At 43.7% G+C, this 18,030-nt stretch overlaps 1 protein-coding gene across 1 annotated transcript in view; it reads left to right on the forward strand.

The window, feature by feature from the left end:
- Positions 1-18,030, forward strand: part of PLXNC1 (plexin C1) — a gene marked incomplete at its 5' end in the record, with an annotated part of 102,759 nt that overhangs the window by 16,547 nt on the left and 68,182 nt on the right. Inside the window, 4 exons of the mRNA XM_019515795.1 lie at positions 9,194-9,311; positions 13,563-13,731; positions 16,229-16,298; positions 17,893-17,962. Of these exons, the coding sequence (XP_019371340.1) occupies positions 9,194-9,311; positions 13,563-13,731; positions 16,229-16,298; positions 17,893-17,962 (427 nt within the window). The remainder of the gene's footprint in view (positions 1-9,193; positions 9,312-13,562; positions 13,732-16,228; positions 16,299-17,892; positions 17,963-18,030) is intronic.

The following is an 18,030-nucleotide window of genomic DNA, read 5'->3' on the forward strand; positions in this document are numbered from 1 at the left end:
CAGCTGGAGTGCTAGGAGCCCCACAGAGGTGGAAGCATGGAGCCTGCCCAGTCCAATAGCTTGCAACCTCTGAAAGTCTGCCTCTTGCTGGCTTTCAGAGGGGAGCTGCGGGCTAGTAATAATTGGTTTTTGGAGGGGCCCTGCAGGCCAGATAGAATGGCCTGGCGGGCTGTATTTTGTCTGCCCCCTGCTGTATCATATTCTGGTGTCTCTCTCCTCTCTTGTTTCGAAGTGATGAGCACTCAGGTTATAGCAAAAATTTTTGTTCTCTCTTTCAAAGTGCCCAGCCTTTTAATTAGCGCTATTACATTTCATACTATTCTGTAACTTCTACCATCAAGCCACCCAGTTCTTCCTTTATGATATTCTGGATTGATTCTAATCTGACTCCCATCTTTTCATCATTAGCTAGTTTTTATAAGCACTTTCCTACTTTCTGTGCCTAGGCCATTAATGACAATATTAAATGAACTTGGTCCTGAGAGAAATCCTCAAGGACCTCCACTAGTAGCTTTCCTCTGGAAGATTAATCCTTAGTTTGTTTTACTTTGATCTGCATGTACTGCTGCTGAAGACCCACTTGTCTGGGTTGCCATAGGTGGATATTGATGGAAAGTAATATATTGTTACGCAAGTCCTTATCAGATAGTCCACTCAACTTGTGTTATTATTGGTAATCTATGGGTGAAATGGTATTCTCCTGTCTGCATCTAGTGGTGGGCTTTGTGGCACTTATGACTAGAAAACTTCCACTGAGATGCACAAAGGGAAATAGCATTCTACCCAAAGTTATTCTGTTGAATTATTGAGGCTTCAAGTTTATTATTTAAGAAGTTTTTTGGAATTGTAATAAGTATTAAGTTTCATATAATAACAATAAAATAAAACCAACAAAAACAATAAATGATACACTAATAAGTAACATACAATAAGGAGCAAAACCAGAGTATTACAAAATAGATCATAAAACATACATGCTATAAGTTTAGTAGACGCTAGGGGAAGGGGAGAACTTGACATTACATACAGCCAGTTAACAAATATACGTATACTTTTAAAGGATACTAAACCACAAACAAATCAACCTATAAACTTAACAGAAGATTCATATCGTACCATATTCCTTCATATTGAGCCCAATTATGTCTGTTTGCAGATGTAATCTTCACCAACAAAGCGAGATTTATCCTTAGAATACAACACATGCTATTTAAGAAGTTTACAAATAAGATTTACCTTATTTACTCAAATAGAAGGTAGTTTTTTTCCCCCCATTTAACATGGGAGAGACCCTTGTCTTGGATTTGAGTATGAGACAGCAGGGAGTCAGACAGCTGCTGTGGCTTTGGTTCTGGCCCTAACCTGTAGCTTCTACCTGTGCTCCCACTGCTTCTGCCTCCCTCCCTGCAGCCTCAGCTCCCTAGCCTGTCCTCTCTGCAACCTGTTTGTTTGTTTTTTCAGAAACCAGAATACTGTAACAAGCAGCATACATAACACCTACATTATTTTTTAGTATTAATGGATCTGTTTTTGCAAAGTAATGATTAAGATTGAAGTTTCAGAAAAAGAGGTTCAAGTGTTCTTAATAGTTGTTTTATTAATTATTAAGGCCATGTACAGACATTCATAGAAATGATTCCAGGAGAGAGAGCAGCATAGTTGCTCAGTCTGCAACAGCCCCCTCTCCCCTGCTCTTTGTGGCTTCCCAGGACTGGCGTCACCCCAGTCTGCGAACAATGTGAGCTGCTCCATGCCTCCCAGCCTTGGATTGATTCCAGTGTGAGAATCAGGAAAGGGGCTTACAGTGCTGCTCCCTTTTGTTTGGGTCCCAGTGCCTGGGAGTTGAGCAGACTGAGCCTCAGGGCAAAACTCCAACCCACTCCACACACCTGTGGCATAGCAGGGCAAAGCGCAGAGACCCTCCCAAGCTTAGTTTCCAGCTCTGCTGACTTATGAATCAACACCTCCACTGCCCAAGTAGTGTGGGGGGGGGCAAGGGGAAACAGTTAGGGGGCAGCACAATTCCCTGTGTTTGGGCTGGGGCTTTGCCCCACTGTTTCTTCTGCTTGGCTCCTGCACACCAGGAGCCCTTACCTGTTTCTAACACCAGGAACTCTTGGGAATGTGCAGCAGCCAGGTGCAAGGAGTGGTGCAGCAAAGTCTCTGCCCATTTCGCACCAGGAACTCCAGTGTAAGAAGAAGATGGGGAGTAGCTGCCAGCTGCTCCTCCCTTCCTTCCCAGTCTATGGGACGGGCAGAAACAACTGCCCCCTACACCTTCGCCGATCACTGCTTGCCCTCACCAGTCAGTGCTGCTGGAGGCATCTGTGGGTAGTTGCTGACGGTGGTTGCTGTGCCCCCCCAGCCTCTGGGGGCACGCATCATTCATGCTACCAGGAGAATGGTGATTCTTCCAGTAAAATGTGAACATCTGTATATGGCCTGCACGTAACTGAAACACTATACTTCAGGTGTGTTTTTATAATCAGAAATATACTGGATGTCAACTGATAAAAGGTGATGATGTATCAGCGCAATGCACTATTTGTTTTGTGTTATTGCTTAAAGAGTACAAGAATTTATCCTTATCATTTTTTTTCCTTGAGATAATTAAACTACATGTTAGATATGGTTTACTTTTATTATAATAAAATGCACTAACAACTTTAGATTTTAAAAGGATGAATTGCCAGTGATTTAAATTATTTCAAATTGGTTTCTCTTGATGTGAAAATGCACACATCTGTATGAAATGCATTTTAATTTTCATGACATGAGAACTTGCGCATTAGTTTTCCTTTTAGCCCTATAAGTCAATATTTTTAATCATAACATTAATTCATTTTCTTATGTATTTAATTTCCACATGTAAATAAGTGCTTACCTGAAGTATGTTTAATTAATGCTCCTGGAAGCGTGATTCCTTCACAGTAGGAAGACACATTCTGCATAAAGACACCAGAGAGGCTTCTTTGTTAAATCTAGGCAACTAGACAAAAGTCTTTTATTGACTGAATGACATAATAATAAATGTGTTTGTTTAGATATAATTTTGCTCCCAGTGGTATATGACTGAAGTGATGCACATGGTGAAGAGGAATTTTAATGGAATAAATCATTAGCTGTGTTGTTAAGGATGTGCAAAATTCTTCATTCTAGATCTGTCTTTACAAAAATCCATGTATTTCAGCAATCTGATTCTCAACTTCACTGGAAACTCCACATATATAAAATGATCTGTGCCACCTTGACTCTGTTAAATCCTCACCTGTTCTTGGCCATTGCCAAGCTCGCTTTTTTAAACTTGTTCCTGTCTTTAGGATCATTAATCATTCTGACCCGCAGCTTTGTGTCCTTCTTTGCCATTGTTTCCTGTTTTCTCTTATGCTGCCAATGGTCCAGGGCCAGCTCCCTCCTTCCATCACGGCTAGGCTCCAGAAGCCTTCAGCTGTTTGCTCTTAATGTGCCACTCTTTCCCTTTCTTGTAGCTTTCTAAATCTAACTCTAATATTCGCTTCCAAAAGCCAAATGGATCCCCAGGTAATACAGGTTCCTTACATTGTAATTCATTATTCATGCAGTATAGACTGACTTAGAATAGGGAATTGTGTAAATAAGTGTGGTTTGTATACTTGAGAAGCAAGGTTTGTTTATTAATACCTCTTATTAGACCAATTCCAATAAAATATATCCAATAAAAGATATTACCAAACCTTGCTTCTCACATGTTCTCTGGACTATCGCAGCTCTAAAACAATAGTATAATCCTGTCACCGCCCCACAATCCTGGGGTCTCCATGGAGACTAGCTAGGACCTGTGCAGGCGGGGCGCATGACCAGGTGGATGGAATGAGGCCACAGGCAGGCAGGGAGCTGCATCCAGGAGCAGGCCAGGGGGGCCAGGTTTGCGATCTTGGGATAGTGACAGTATGGGGCTGTGGCCTGGGGCAGCTGCAGTCTGCTCCCGCATGGTCCTGTCCATGGACAGGGATGTCTGGGTAGCAGATCATGGCTCTACCATGGGCCCCAGCACTGCACGGTCACCGCCCCTTCATCCCAGCCCCGCCAACCCATCCTGCTCCTGGACAGCACTCCCTGTCCACCTGCAGCCCCATCCCATCTGCCCTGCCCATGTGGGTCCTGCCTCTGGTGGTGGGTGCAAAGTGGATGGGTCAGGGTGCCCAGGCAGCAGGGCCAGGGCTGAATTGGAAGTCCTTCCACAGTCACAGAACTATGACATGATTGGAATAACAGAGACTTGGTGGGAGCTTGCGTGACTGGTGCACTGGTGTGGATTGTATACAAACTATTCAGGAAGGACAGGCAGGGGAAAAAGGAGGAGGAGTTGCACTTTATGTAAAAGAGCCATATGATTGCTCAGAGTTTCTTCCAGTATGAAACTAGCCTATCAAAAGTCTCTGGGTTAGGGTCAGAGGGGAAAACAACAAGGATGATGTTGTACTTGGGGGTCTGCTATAGACCATCAGATCAGGAGGAAGTGGTAGATGAGGCTTTCTTTAAACAGCTAGCAGAAGTTTCTCGATTACAGGTGCTAGTTCTCGTGGGGGACTTCAGTCACTTTGACATCTGCTGGGACAGCAATACAGCAGTGCGCAGGCAATCCATGAAGTTTTTGGACAGCGTTGGGGACAACTTCCTGGTGCAAGTGCTGGAGTGGCCAACTAGGGGCCGTGCTCTTCTTGGCCTGCTGCTCACAAACAGGAAAGAATCGGTGGGGAATGTACTAGAAGATGGCAACTTGGGCAGTAGTGACCATGAGCTGATTGAGTTCAGGATCCTGAGGAAAGGAAGGATGGAGAGCAGCAGAATAAGGACCCTGGACTTCAGAAAAGCAGACTTTGACTCACTAAGGGAACTCATTGGCAGGATACCCTGGGAAGCCAGTCTGTGGGGGAGAGGAGTCTAGGAGAGCTGGCCATGCTTTAAATAAGTCTTACTGAGAGTGCATGAACAAGCCATCCCTACGTGCAGGAAGACTAGCAAGTATGGGAGAAGACCAGCTTGGCTTAGCAGGGAACCCTTCAGTAAGCTAAATCACAAAAAGGAAGCTTATGAGAAGTGGAAACTTGGGCAAACAACTAGGAAGGAGTATAAGAGTCTTGCTCAGGCATGCAGGAGTGAACTAAGGAAGGCCAAAGCTCAGTTGTAGTTGCAGCTAGCAAGGGATTGAAGGGTAACCAGAAGCGTTTCTACAAGTATGTCAGTAACAAGAGGAAGATCAGGGAAAGTAGGGGTCCCTTACTGAATGGGGGAGGCTACCTTGTGACAGAGGATGCAGAAAAGGCTGAAGTACTTAATGCCTTTTTCACCCCAGTCTTCACAGGCATTGGTAACATGTAGGGGGTACATGTGCACCCCCTGAGATTGGCTGTGCACCCCCTAGAAGTGCCAGCTGTGAAACTGGAAGTGCCACTGGAAGTGCACTTCTGGTTTCGCCAGTTTTGCTGCTGGCTTGGCAATTGGCACTGGGAAACTCCCCCCCCCGCCCAAATCAGTGATTGGCTGCTGGGGGATCCTCCACCCCACCCCAGTTGGCGATCTGGTGCCCTGGGAGGCATCAGTCACCCATGTTCATAGGCAAGGTCAGCTCCAAGAGTAACGCACTTGGCAGCACAGTTTGGGGAGAAGGTGACCAGCCAATAGTGGTAAAAAAACAGGTTAAGGGACTATTTAGAAAAGCTGGACATATACAGGTCTGTGAGGCTGGATGGGATGCATCCAAGGTCGCTGAGGGAATTGGCAGATGTGATTCCAGAGCCATCGGCCATCATCTTTGAAAAATCATAGCTTTCAGGAGAGGTCCTAAATGATTGGAAAAGGACAAACATAACACCCATATTTAAGAAAGGGAAGAAAGAGGATCCAGGGAACTATAGACCAGTCAGTCTCACCTCAGTTCCTGGAAGAATCATGGAACAGATCCTCAAGGAATCTATTTCTAAGCACTTGGAGGAGAAGATGGTGATGGGAAACAGTCAGCATGGATTCACCAAGGGCAAGTCATGCCTGACCAACCTAATTGCCTTCTGTGATGAGCTAACTGGCTCTGTGAAGGTGGGGAAATTAGTGGATGTGGTATATCTTGATTTTTAGCAAGGCTTTTGATATTGTCTTCTGCACCAGTCTTGCAGGCAAGCTAAGGAAGTATGGGCTGGATGAATGGTGGATAGAAAATTGGCTGGAGCTTTGGAGTTGAAAGGTAGTTATCTACAAGGATCCTGGTTTTCTCTGATGTGAAAAAATCCCCAACTTATTTGGGGTTACTTTTGTTTAACCAAAAATTGGGGATTTTTTTTTTCAAATCAGAGAAAACTAGGATCCCTAGTAATCAGTGGTTCAATGTATAGCTGGCAGCTGTTATCAAGTGGAGTGCCCTAAGACCTGGGGCCAGTTTTCATAGTTTCTAGGGTCAGAAGGGACCTGAGCAGATCATCTAGTCTGACCCCCTGCCATGGCAGGAAGAGCACTGGGGTCAAATGACCCCAGTAAGGTGGTCATCCAACCTCCTCTTAAAAACCCCCAGGGTGGGAGCCTGCACCACCTCACTTGGAAGCTGGTTCCAGACCCTAGCCGCCCTGACCGTGAAGTAGCGCCTCCTGATGTCCAACTTAAACCTTCCCTCCGCCAGCTTGTGACCATTGTTCCTGGTCACTCCTTGCAGCGCTCGGGGGAACAGGGACTCCCCCAGCGCCTGCTGATCCCCCCTAACCAGTTTATAACAGGCCACAAGATCCCCCCTCAGCCTTCTCTTTTGAAGGCTGAACAGGTTCAGGTCCCACAACCTTTCCTCATAGGACCTACCCTGCTGTCCCTTGATCATACGAGTGGCCTTCCTCTGGACCCTCTCGATGCTGTCCACATCTCTCTTGAAGTGCGGCACCCAGTTTTGTTCAATATCTTCATCAGCAACCCGGAAGATAGCATAGAGTGCACCCTCAGCAAGTTTGCAGATGACACCAAGCTGGGGGAAGTAGTAGATACACTGGAGGGTAGGGCTAGGATTCAGAGTGACCTAAACAAATTGGAGGATTGGGCCAGAAGGAATCCCATGAAGTTCAACAAGGACCAAGTGCAAAGTCCTGCACTTCGGATGGAACAATCCCATTCACCAATACAGGCTGGGGGCTGACTGCAGCAAAGGACCTGGGGGGTCACAGTGGACAATAAGCTGAATATGAACCAACAGTGTACCCTTGTTGCCAAAAAGGCTAACAGCATAATGGGCTGCATTAGTAGGAGTGCTGCCAGCAGATTAAGGGAAGTGATTATGCCCTTCTGTTCAGCACTGGTGAGGCCACATCTGGAGTACTGTGTTCAGTTGTGGGCCACTCACTACAGAAAAGACACAGGCAAATTGGAGAGATTCCAGAGGAAGGCAACAAAAATGATGAGGGGGCTGGGGCACATGACTCATAAGGAGAGGCTGAGGGAACTGGGCTTAGTCTAGAGAAGCGAAAACTGAGAGGGGATTTAATAGCAGCCTTCAACTATTTGAAGAGGGGTTTGAAAGAGGATGAAGCTAGACTGTTCTCAGTGGTGGCAGATAACATAACAAGGAGCAACGATCTCAAGTTGCAGCAAGGGAATTTAGGTTAGATGTTAGTAAGACTTTTCTCACTAGGAGGGTAGTAAAGCACTGGAACAGGTTACCCAGAGAGGTTGTGGAATCTCCATCCTTGGATGTTTTTAAGGCCTGGATAGACAAAGCCTTGGTTCGGATGATCTAGTTGGGGCTGGTCCTGCTTTTAGCAGGGGGCTGAACTAGATGACCTCCTGAGGTCCCTTCCAACCCTAATTTTCTATGATTCTATGCCTGGGACTGGCAGCAGTGGCAGCCAGAAGGAGCTGCCATTGCAAGGGCTGCCAGCAAATGAGTCTGGCATGGGCTACTCTGAGTGCCTGGGCTGAGCAGGACTGAGGGACCCGTCACAGGCTGGACAGAATCCTTTGGTGGACTGGATCTTGCCTGCAGGCTGTATTTTGCCCACCCCTGAACTAGTTGATGTCCTGAGATCCCTTCCATTCCTATTTTTTGTTGGCTGGAGGTCAGTAAGGTTGTACAGGAGAGACAAATTTATCCCATTTAATCCAAATCAATTAACCAGTTGTAAAACACAAGATTAATGTCTTACTTTAGGATTGTGCTTTGAGTATATTCTGTAACAGGGCCCCAGAAGGTTTTTCTGCAGTATGGGTTCAGCTTCCTGACCAAGACCACGCAGGAAATAACCTCTTGCTTAACAGTACTCTTGCCAACATCTTGGTATAAAAAAAGAACAACTGTACAGTTTTAGGGACTTTTTTAGATATTTGACATAGTTGTGTACATTTTACTTGCAAGTCTCTTATTTGTTTTTCCTTTCCAGGACAATTTAGTATTTATCTACACATGTCTACAATGAGCTCTGAAAAATCCTCTAGGGAGCCCAGTTAAAATCTGTTACTTGAGAAATTGTATTCATTAAGTCTACAACCCTTTGAACACACAGGAACACGTTTAATGTAAATAGTAATTCAGTTAGAGTTAATGGGACTATTCATGTAGTTAAACATGTGCCCAGGAGTTTCTAGAAATGGGGTCTAATATCTTTCATTCTACATAGTTCAAATGAACCTGTGAGGATCTGGGCACATTTTGCATCCTGTTGCAATAATTTACTCAAGGAAGTGAACACTTTCTTAAAATATTTTTTCTTAAATCCCAGTCTTTCCTACATAATATATTAGACCAATTTTACAATGTACATTGTTGAACACAAGTTGATCTTTACTAAGTATAATGCTGACTTTCTACTTTAACACCAGCATTTATATATTAATATTATTTTGTCAAAGATCAGGCCTGAATCAAGCTCACTGAAGTCAGTGGAAAGATTCCCATTAACATTTTGTGCTTCTGACCATATATAAGGCCCAAATTAAACTGTATCCAGAAAAGCACATAAGCATCTACTTAAAATCTCACTGACTTAAAAACTTTTAAAGTTTTGTTTAATTGAGGCACAAAAGCATAAGTCAAATGATTTTTGTATCATTTTTGTTTAGCATTTTGTGATGGCACTTATATTCCTGTGGGGGGAAAAAAATTAAAGTGTTAAATAAATTAAAGCAGAACAGCCAGGACTGCAGCCAGTATAAGGAAACCTAGTAAAATTTTGTTTTCGTTTCATAGGTGTACCTTGAAAGGAAATTGTACACGTTCAGACAGTTTACCAGATTTGGTTAACAGTTCACATGAAGTGGATCAGTATGTTGTAATCCAGATAAGGATCATGCATCATGAAAATAAGGCATGTATAAACCATTTTTTGTTCTTTCTTTTTTTTTAAAATTTTAAACAAGTGATTCTAGCATTTACTATAACTTGTTATTGTCATTATACTTTACGTACTCCACACACATTATATTCTTATCTCAACAACTAGCAATTAGGCTGGAGATTTAACTGATTGAATTCATAGGTGCAAGAGAGATTTCATTTTCTACTGCAAGATGGGCTATAAAGCCTATTGACTCAGTACTTCCTTATACTGACCAGGGGAGTGGCTGACTTGTTTTTGGGGTTGTTGTTTTTTTTTTAAACATATTTTGTCTTATAATTTTCAGCCATTGTGTATTAAATGCACTAACCAGGTTCCAGGGCTTATAAGTCATAAAATGTTTCAGCACAGACTTACAAACCCAATTTTTTTTATTCATTTACATGAATATCTGCAAAAATTTGACATGAAAATGAATAGAATAGAGAGAAAAAGAATCACAGGACAGTAGGAATAGTTCCATAGAAAGTCCTCTAAATGGCCAACAGAATGTAATAATAAAAATAAATCTTTTGTAGTGCTTTTCAGTGGTAGATTATACTTTTTAATAGAAGTGAATATTATTATTCTCATTTTGCAGATGAGTACACTTAGGCACAGGGAAGGGTAAGTGATTTATCCAAAGTCACACAGCAGGCTAGTGGTGGATAAGAATCCAGGTTTCCACTAGAGAATTCCATAGTCTAATTCAGAAATGTCCAACTTCTAGGCAGACAGCAGCTACACCCTGCACAGGCTGTACCAGCAGGGACTGCATGCCCTGCAGGCTGCAGTAGCATGAGTTATAGGACCCACAGGCCTTCTCTGCTTGGATTGTCCCTGTCCATCCCTCCACTGTTGCACTGCATGCACGGGTAGGCAGGTCTCCTACCAGATTCCATTCTGTACTGCATGACAGGCTGTGCCACACTGCCGCTTGGCACTGGCTTCTTGGGCAAGTGCAGGAAGGAGTCAGAGGGGAAGCCATGAGCCACTGGCTGTAGCTGAGCAATAGGGGGAACAGCAACCAGGTGAGAGCCCAGGGGCCATGGATTAACCCCTCCTGGGCTGTATGCAGCCAATGAGCTATCAGTTGACCAGCCCTGGTCTAGTTAAGAAATTATATAGAAAGGATAGAGGATGGAATTCCATTTCCCTTTGTAGATCTAAATGGCAGTTTTCTGGTCACGTAAGTGGTGGCTTTGGCACTTGTACACAGTTTCCAATTCTCTTACCCCTGCACTGTAGACACATGAGTGTCTGTGCATAGACTAAGAGTGTTCGGTAGGCTATGCTCTGTCCAGATAGGTGTGTGGCTATGTGCTTGCAAAAGAGAGAAGGCAGTTGATAATGTCTTCCTATGGTGGTGTGATTAGAGCTCTGTGCTTTGATGTCCAGGAGACAAGTATTCAGTTCCCCTCTGGGAGAAAGGGAGCTAGAACCGGGGTTTCTGGCTTCCTGTGCAAGTGCCCTAAGTATTCAGCTATTAAGCTAAAACCTGGGAAGACCCTTTTTTTTGGTATCTGACACCAGTTAGGTGTGGGTTTTTGTCTGTGTACATTTTTATATCTTACACTTCCAGAAATGGTGCATTTATGTAGCCACCTGCGTAGGAGTCCTAAAGGTGCATGAGTACATCAGTTCATATCATACTGGCATCAATAAAAAGGAAATTCACATAATCGACAGTTGGCTTTTTTTGGCTGATGTGGCCAATAATGTCACTGATAAATGCTGCAGCATGCACATGGCCAGGAGTGCAGCCCAGCAGCTTGGAGAGCGTCATCTGGCCAGTAAGTCTGAGGGAGGGAAGGGACACAGGGGGGTGCAGATTGAGGCCCCCACAGTGTGGGAGGGAGTGGGGCTGGGGCAGGGGCAGGTGCTGCACAGCCGGGGTGGTGCAGGACATGGGATGGAGCTGCAGCTTGTCTGGGGGATGTGGGGAGGGGGAGACAGCTCCCACCACTGTGTGCACCCTGGGGGAGGCATGGGGGCTATGTGCCTCTCAGATCTGTGCACAGGTTGAGGGTGGGCTGGGGACCAGGGCCTGCTCTGGCCTCTTCCCAGTGGGGGTGCTGGCCCGGCCTGTGCTTGGGGTGGGTAGGGGCAGGGTGGGCAGTGGTGGCGCTGGGAAGGGGGCTACAGGTTGCTGTAGCCCCGCCACACTGTAGCTGCCCCTCCCAGCACTGCCACTGCCTGCCCCACTGCTCCAAGTGCAGCCCTGGCCCAGCCCCTCCACTGGCAGGAGGCCAGTGCAGCCCCGGCCTTGAGCATGCAGAAGGCAGCTCACCCTCGCCCCACGCACAGATCCTGAGGGCACATGGCCCTTATGCCTCCCCAGGGGTGCATACAGCAGTGGGAGCTGCCGCCCGCCCCCCAGCCCCAGACTAGCTGCGGCTCCATCCTGCATCCTGCCCTGCCCTGGCTGTGCAGTGCCAGGTCCTGCCCCTGCCCTTGTTGCAGCCCCATTCCCCCCTCACTGTGAGGGACTCAATCTGCCCACCCCCAGACTTACCTGCCAGACTGCATATTGGCAATCAAATAGGTATTGACTGATATGCCTGGTCAATAATCAGTCATCAGTATCATCCCAAAAAATCTTTATCGGTGCACCCATAGCATCCAGGGCATAGACTATTGTACATGCTCAGTCTACATGCATATGCTTACACAACTGTCTTGCAACAGTAATAGATATGCAAAGTGTCAGAAATGCCAGTCATGCTTCTAGAAAACTGCTCTTTAGATACACAATGTTAATAGTGTTCTGCCTCTAATATCTATCTGTCTGCCTACCTACACTGCAGGGGTAAGAGAATATATATATATTTTGAGTCTTAAGGTATTTTCAGAAGTGATGCCCCTATTGGTAGAAAAAATGTCCTATTTATTTACTATGTATTTCACACTCTAGTTTTATAAATGTGAACCAATGGAGCCTTTATCTCTACTGTAGTAGACCTCACCTTAAGATTTTTTTTTTCTAGTTTTTTATCTAAATATTCCTGTTTCTGTCCCTTTATTGTATTGTAACTCTTGTGCTGTAGTGAACAGGTCATCTCACTTGCTCTTGATTATACCTTCTAAATATTTTGGAGTTATTTCTCCCAATCATTCATTTATTTTCCAGCCTAAGTATATTTACTTGTGTTAGCCATGCTTGCAACCTGATCGGTTTTTGTTGCTCTGTGTTTTATTTCTTCAGTTTTGCAATATACCTTTCTGGTGGTGGTAGCAAAATAATAACAGTAATAATATTAATACTTTAAAGTATTTGCTGAGCACAACAAAATCTAAAATCAATTGCAGCTGGCTTAGATAGATGTGTCATACTTGCTGTGTCTGTCTGTGCTCACCAGCCACACCCCGTACAGGTGCTCCTGGGAGGTCAGGGACCTTAAGCCTGACAAGTGCCTGCCTGGCTTCCCCCATTTGCAGAAGCATTATCCAGAAATCCCCCAGCAGGAGATTTGCCAGGTGTGCGTATCACTTTGATTCACTCTGACTCAGGTGCATCTCTGTAAATGGGGGAGCCCCAGGTTCCCTGCTTGTTTGTGTGCCCCGGGAATCCCCTGGCAGGGGATTCCCTGGGTGTGTATAGTGCTGCTGCTCCTGAGTAAGGACACACCTCTGCAAACAGGAAAACCCTGATGTTCCCTGCTTGCAGAGGCAAGCCTGAGTGATCCCCCATTTGCACAGATACACTCTGAGTCTTGTCCCTCAGGGCCCCAGCTGCTCCTGGGAGTGGCAGGATTGAACCCTGCGGCACAACTGGTAATGTCTGTTCTATAGCCGTATAGATCAGTTTTTCCTCGATTTTCTTTTGGGTGTTTTCTTTTTCTTGTTTGGCTGTACTCTCATATGTACGCTACTTCAATCCAAAGAGAAATGGCAACTTATTATAAAAAATATATTTGGTAATTAAATGCATTTTTGATACAGACCCAAAAGTTAACTTTTGTTGAATGGGTATATGTACTTGCACAGGTATTTGTGGAAAGGGGATACAAAAATACTTAGTTTTGTAAAGAAAAATTCTATTTAAGAGTTTCCAAAAGTAATTTTCCTCATTTTTCACACAAAAGTTAATAGTACAACACTCTAATTGGCTGCTTTTATGTCATTACCTGGCCGAGCTTCTCTGTTACAGGGGCTGCACAAATTTTCCTGTACTAGTCTGAACTTCTCACATGAAGGCAATTCTATAAGCACTGCATGTAATCAATTGTATGTTTTCTTCAGATTCTCAAGATTATTGTGATGACAGTTGGAAATGTTCCACCTGATTTCCAAAAGGATTCTTTTTGTAGGATAAAAAATGCAAAACAAACCAATATACTTTGTGAAAATGAAAAGCAACAAATCTTGAACTGCAGCTGCAGTGTAACATACACAGCACCAACTACCAATGGTATGTTTGTTTAATACTCACATATTAACTACTGACCCACCTTCTTTTATCAGTAAAGATGGGATATATAGGCCCAGTGAGCATTTCTATTGTCTTTGGGCATGTGTACGAGACATGTGCTGCACAGTTATCTAATTAATTGCGCAGTAAACAGCTCAGCATCTACATGTGCGCTCCCATTAGGGTGCACAAAACTAATAACTCTGCAGCAGGTTACCTACTGCTGCAGAGCTGCTTTGTGTGCAGCAGCACACATGTAGATAGTGCCCCAGCTGGTTGAGGCACAGGTTGCTTCAGCATGGGGCTAGCTGATAGGCGGCGCCCGTGTGGAAGCCCCTCGTGCCCCAGCCAGCCCCTCTACAGCATGTACAGTCCCATTGGAGCAGGTGTGGGCTGGCATTCTGACCCCTCCAGATCCCCTGCCAGCCTGAGACATTTGGTTTAATTTATTAACATCCTGAACTTTATTGTGAGCTCCAGTCTCACTGGATTGTAGCCATTGGGAGCTGTTGCTATAGCAGGGTCTCAGGATCTCATCCTGTCTTTGCACAGAAAAAGCTCCCATTGGAATTACAGACTACAGAGAGCTAAGTAGCACTTCAGAGGAGTTTTTGAGTGTGGTGATTTCTTTTCTGATGCTGGTTTTTTTTGGGGGGTTTTTTGTTTTGTTTTTGTGTTTTGTTTTGTTTTGTTTTGTTTTTTGGGTGTTTTTTTTTTTTTTAAAGCAAATAGGAAAGCTTTTGTATGCGACAGCTGGGGTAATACATGTGATGACTTCAGGCCATCGTGCTTCTTGTAACCTTTATTAATGGACTTTTTAAAAATCAAGGTGTCATAAAGTCACTGAGAATTTACAAAAGATCCATTACTGACCCATTCCAAAGCTGTATATTTGTAGTTATGGAATTTACCCTCATTTACTTCCTACTTTTTAGGGGCCAGGACTTTTTCTTTCTCTAATGCCTACCCCAACAAGGCTCTGAACTCAGCTGGAGCACCTTAGTACTCCTGTCATTCTCTTAGTGCTGCTTATCAGTTACTAATAGAACCAGAGATGGCTATATATAGGTTGAAACTTATATGCTACCTCATATTAAGGGTTCTTCACCTCATCAGAAAGACTTCTAGGATTCCAGTGGTATCTCCTCCAGGGAAAATGTTTTGAAAATATTGGCTACTTCATGCAACCTAGTAAATTCAAAAGGCAAAATACTTGTTCTTCTTGAGCTCAGTCCAGCTTATACTGAAACCAGTGGCAATCTTTCCACTGACTTCAGTGGAACCTTGGTCAGTTGGGGGCGAGTCAGGCTTGATTTGATTTTGTTCTATTATGTGAAGTAGGGGATGATTTCCAGCAGTCAGAGGAAAATCTCACTTTGCCCATTCCCTTCACTTCTGTACTTTACCAATAAGTTGTGATTTGTCTCCAAGCAAGGCTCTCTCATCATGCAGTTATAGAGGCAGGTGGCTAAATCTCTGCATTTTGGGCCAGATTTTCAGAGGTATTTAAGTGCATAGTGAGTGCGTAGCTGCATCTTTAGGCATCTGATTCCCTATAAACATCTGGGGGGTTTTCGTTCATTTGAGAAAATTACCTAAGCTCCTGAACAGTCCCAAGATTTGTCTCATTTGGTTCAGCTAATGCATGCTAAATGTACAATTTCCCTTGCTTACACTGGGCATTTAAAATGTGCCTGCTGTCACATCCTGAAAACCCATTGCTTTCTTGTTATAGACAAGCCTGTAGTCCTAGCTTTAATTTGAGCTCTGGCTGTCATTCTTTCTACACACACATGCACGCACACACACACAAACACACACCTGTGTGTGCATGTACGCACACACTAAAGAGACCAGGATTTAAATAACATGTTCCTTGAATGTAGTATTCTGCTCATGAGAGAGGAAGATACTGTTTCATTCCACAGCTGCCAGTGAATTGTTGGTATAGTAATTACTGGCTCAAATAATAGCAAATTGACTTGTAGTCATAAAAGATTTAAATAGGATGAAAATTGCTACTGCATAGAGAACAACAGAAGGTCATGAAACAGAAGAAAGTCTTGCACATGAGCCTGTCTTGTGGTTAAAGCATGAAACGAAGTCAGCAGATCTGGGTTCTGGTCCTGGTTTAGGTACTGGCGTGCTGTATATCTGCTTCATATCTCTGTGGTGGAATTTCCCTATCTGTAGCCTGAAGAGAAATATTATTTCTGTTATGCAGAGGTGATCTCAATCCTAAGGTAGTCGTGGGGAATAATTGTTTTGGGTACTTTGAATATGTTAGATGAAAAGTACTATGAGAAGCACAAAACATTGGCACCATTTATTATATAAAGCAAAAGTGTAAGTGTGTATTAGAGAGTGAGCAAATGCACCAGCTAGGATGCAGCATCATGTGTATGGGTTATAAAGATGGGGATATTGATTTTTTTTTTCTAGTTCTGTCTTGTAACATAGCATCTGGTATAGGTCTAATAAAACTGACTTTTTACAGATTGTTCGGCAGTTGAAGTGTCCGTCATCTCAGGCTCTTGGAATTTATCAGAGACAGTTCTGTTGCCAAAGTAAGAATTTGCTTTCTAATTATTTTCATCAGAGGATTTGTGTGTTGGGCAGAGGATATTGTCTTTTAGTATTTTTAAAAAGAGGATAAACTTCAACAGAGGCGGTTTTTCTGTGCCCATTTTCTCCCCCTCTCTTTTTTTCTCACCTTATAAAGTTACTTTCATAGGGTGCGTGTTCAAAGAACTATGTCTGTATTTACTGTTTTATTTAACAGGACCCCGTCAACTATAAGAGAGTTGTAACAATGCTTATCACTTCGGGTAGTCTCCCAGTAAAAAAATATGGGCTATAATCTTGAAGTCAATGGATGAAGGGCCATCATTAAAATCTGGAGAAAAGGAGCTGCAAAGGTGTTCCCTTTGTGCAGTTTGCTTCTAACTGAGCAGGACACTATTCAATAGGGTAGCTGCTCATAAATGGAAATACTAATGGAGAATAACACCTAATAAAATAACAATATTAATGAAAGCTTGAGGAGCTAATGTTTTCTTATATGCTTGTTATTTAGGGCTATACTGTTCTCTCAACTCTCGTTGGTATTAGTGAGAGCAATTCATACACAATGTAGGCAGATGGTGTATGTGTGTCTAGGTAAGCATGTATACACATATAAACATAGATTAGTAAGAAAAGGAAAAATGCATCTGAATTTCTCCCACTGATACCCACTGAGAGTTCTGAGAAGTGTGGCCCTAAATAATGAGCTCATAAAAAAACTGTATGGAGAACATAAAAAGACAGCACCAGTATTTCATTTTAGAATTCTCTTCTCCCCAGTAGAGACCACTTATCAAATGATAAGTACTTAGGAATACATTTACAGTCTGCCCTGTTAAGCCATGTCACACACCTTCAGTGTCTCAGTGGCAACACAAGGAAGGAATCCTACGTCTTTGAGCCACAGTGCTTTCAGTGTTCTCCTGCTGGGCCATAACTGGGGGTAGCTGATGTATTAGTGTAGGATACAGGAGGGGCAAAGAGAAGTGCCTCCCTTCCATGCCCACTGCCCACTCAATAGCTTGAGAGATGAGGCATAGCACATAAGCAGCACCTGTTTACATCTCCATCTGCAGAATGGAGGACTGGGGAAACTGCAAGAGCATCATGGTGCTGTCATAGTGCCCCTGTTTGTGCTGAATAGGCCAGACTTTGATCTGGCAATTGGGCCATTAATATAGTGGAGAAAACTACCACTGTGTGGAAGACAGCATTTTCTGCTTCCTTTAACATAATTTTCAGATTCTCAAAATAAAAAAAATCCTTTGGTAAGCAAAAAGGGAGTATCCCTTTTCTCCCTTGGCTGTCTGCCTCCCCTCCCCCAGTCTCAGGACCAAATACTTCCTCCCCCTGAGTGGCTATGGAGGGAAAAGACAGCATCTCAGAGAGTTTCACTTTCTCTGGGACAGAGCCCTGGCCCTGTTTGGAGATTCTAATCCAGAGAAGTGTTCTCTTTGTTTTGCTACATCTTACTGGCTAGCAGCCCTCTTCTGTTAGGCTTGTATTTTTTTTTGCATAACTTGGTGTTTCATGCTCACAAATGAAGCTAGATAAGTCTCTTAAATTTATGCAGATTGTTTATTTTTATATTATCAGCTGCTTACATTGCAGTGGTACTGGTGAAAATGATTGTTCCTGTTGGCCTAATGATGATGTCATAGATCAGGTAAGGTTCCTTGGGATTTATGGAATTTTGTGCTTTACCCTCCCCCCCCCCCCCTTTTTTTTTTTTTT

The sequence above is a fragment of the Gavialis gangeticus genome, unplaced genomic scaffold, assembly GCF_001723915.1.
Source record: "Gavialis gangeticus isolate Ggan-Ray unplaced genomic scaffold, GavGan_comp1, whole genome shotgun sequence".
Lineage (NCBI taxonomy): Eukaryota > Metazoa > Chordata > Crocodylia > Gavialidae > Gavialis > Gavialis gangeticus.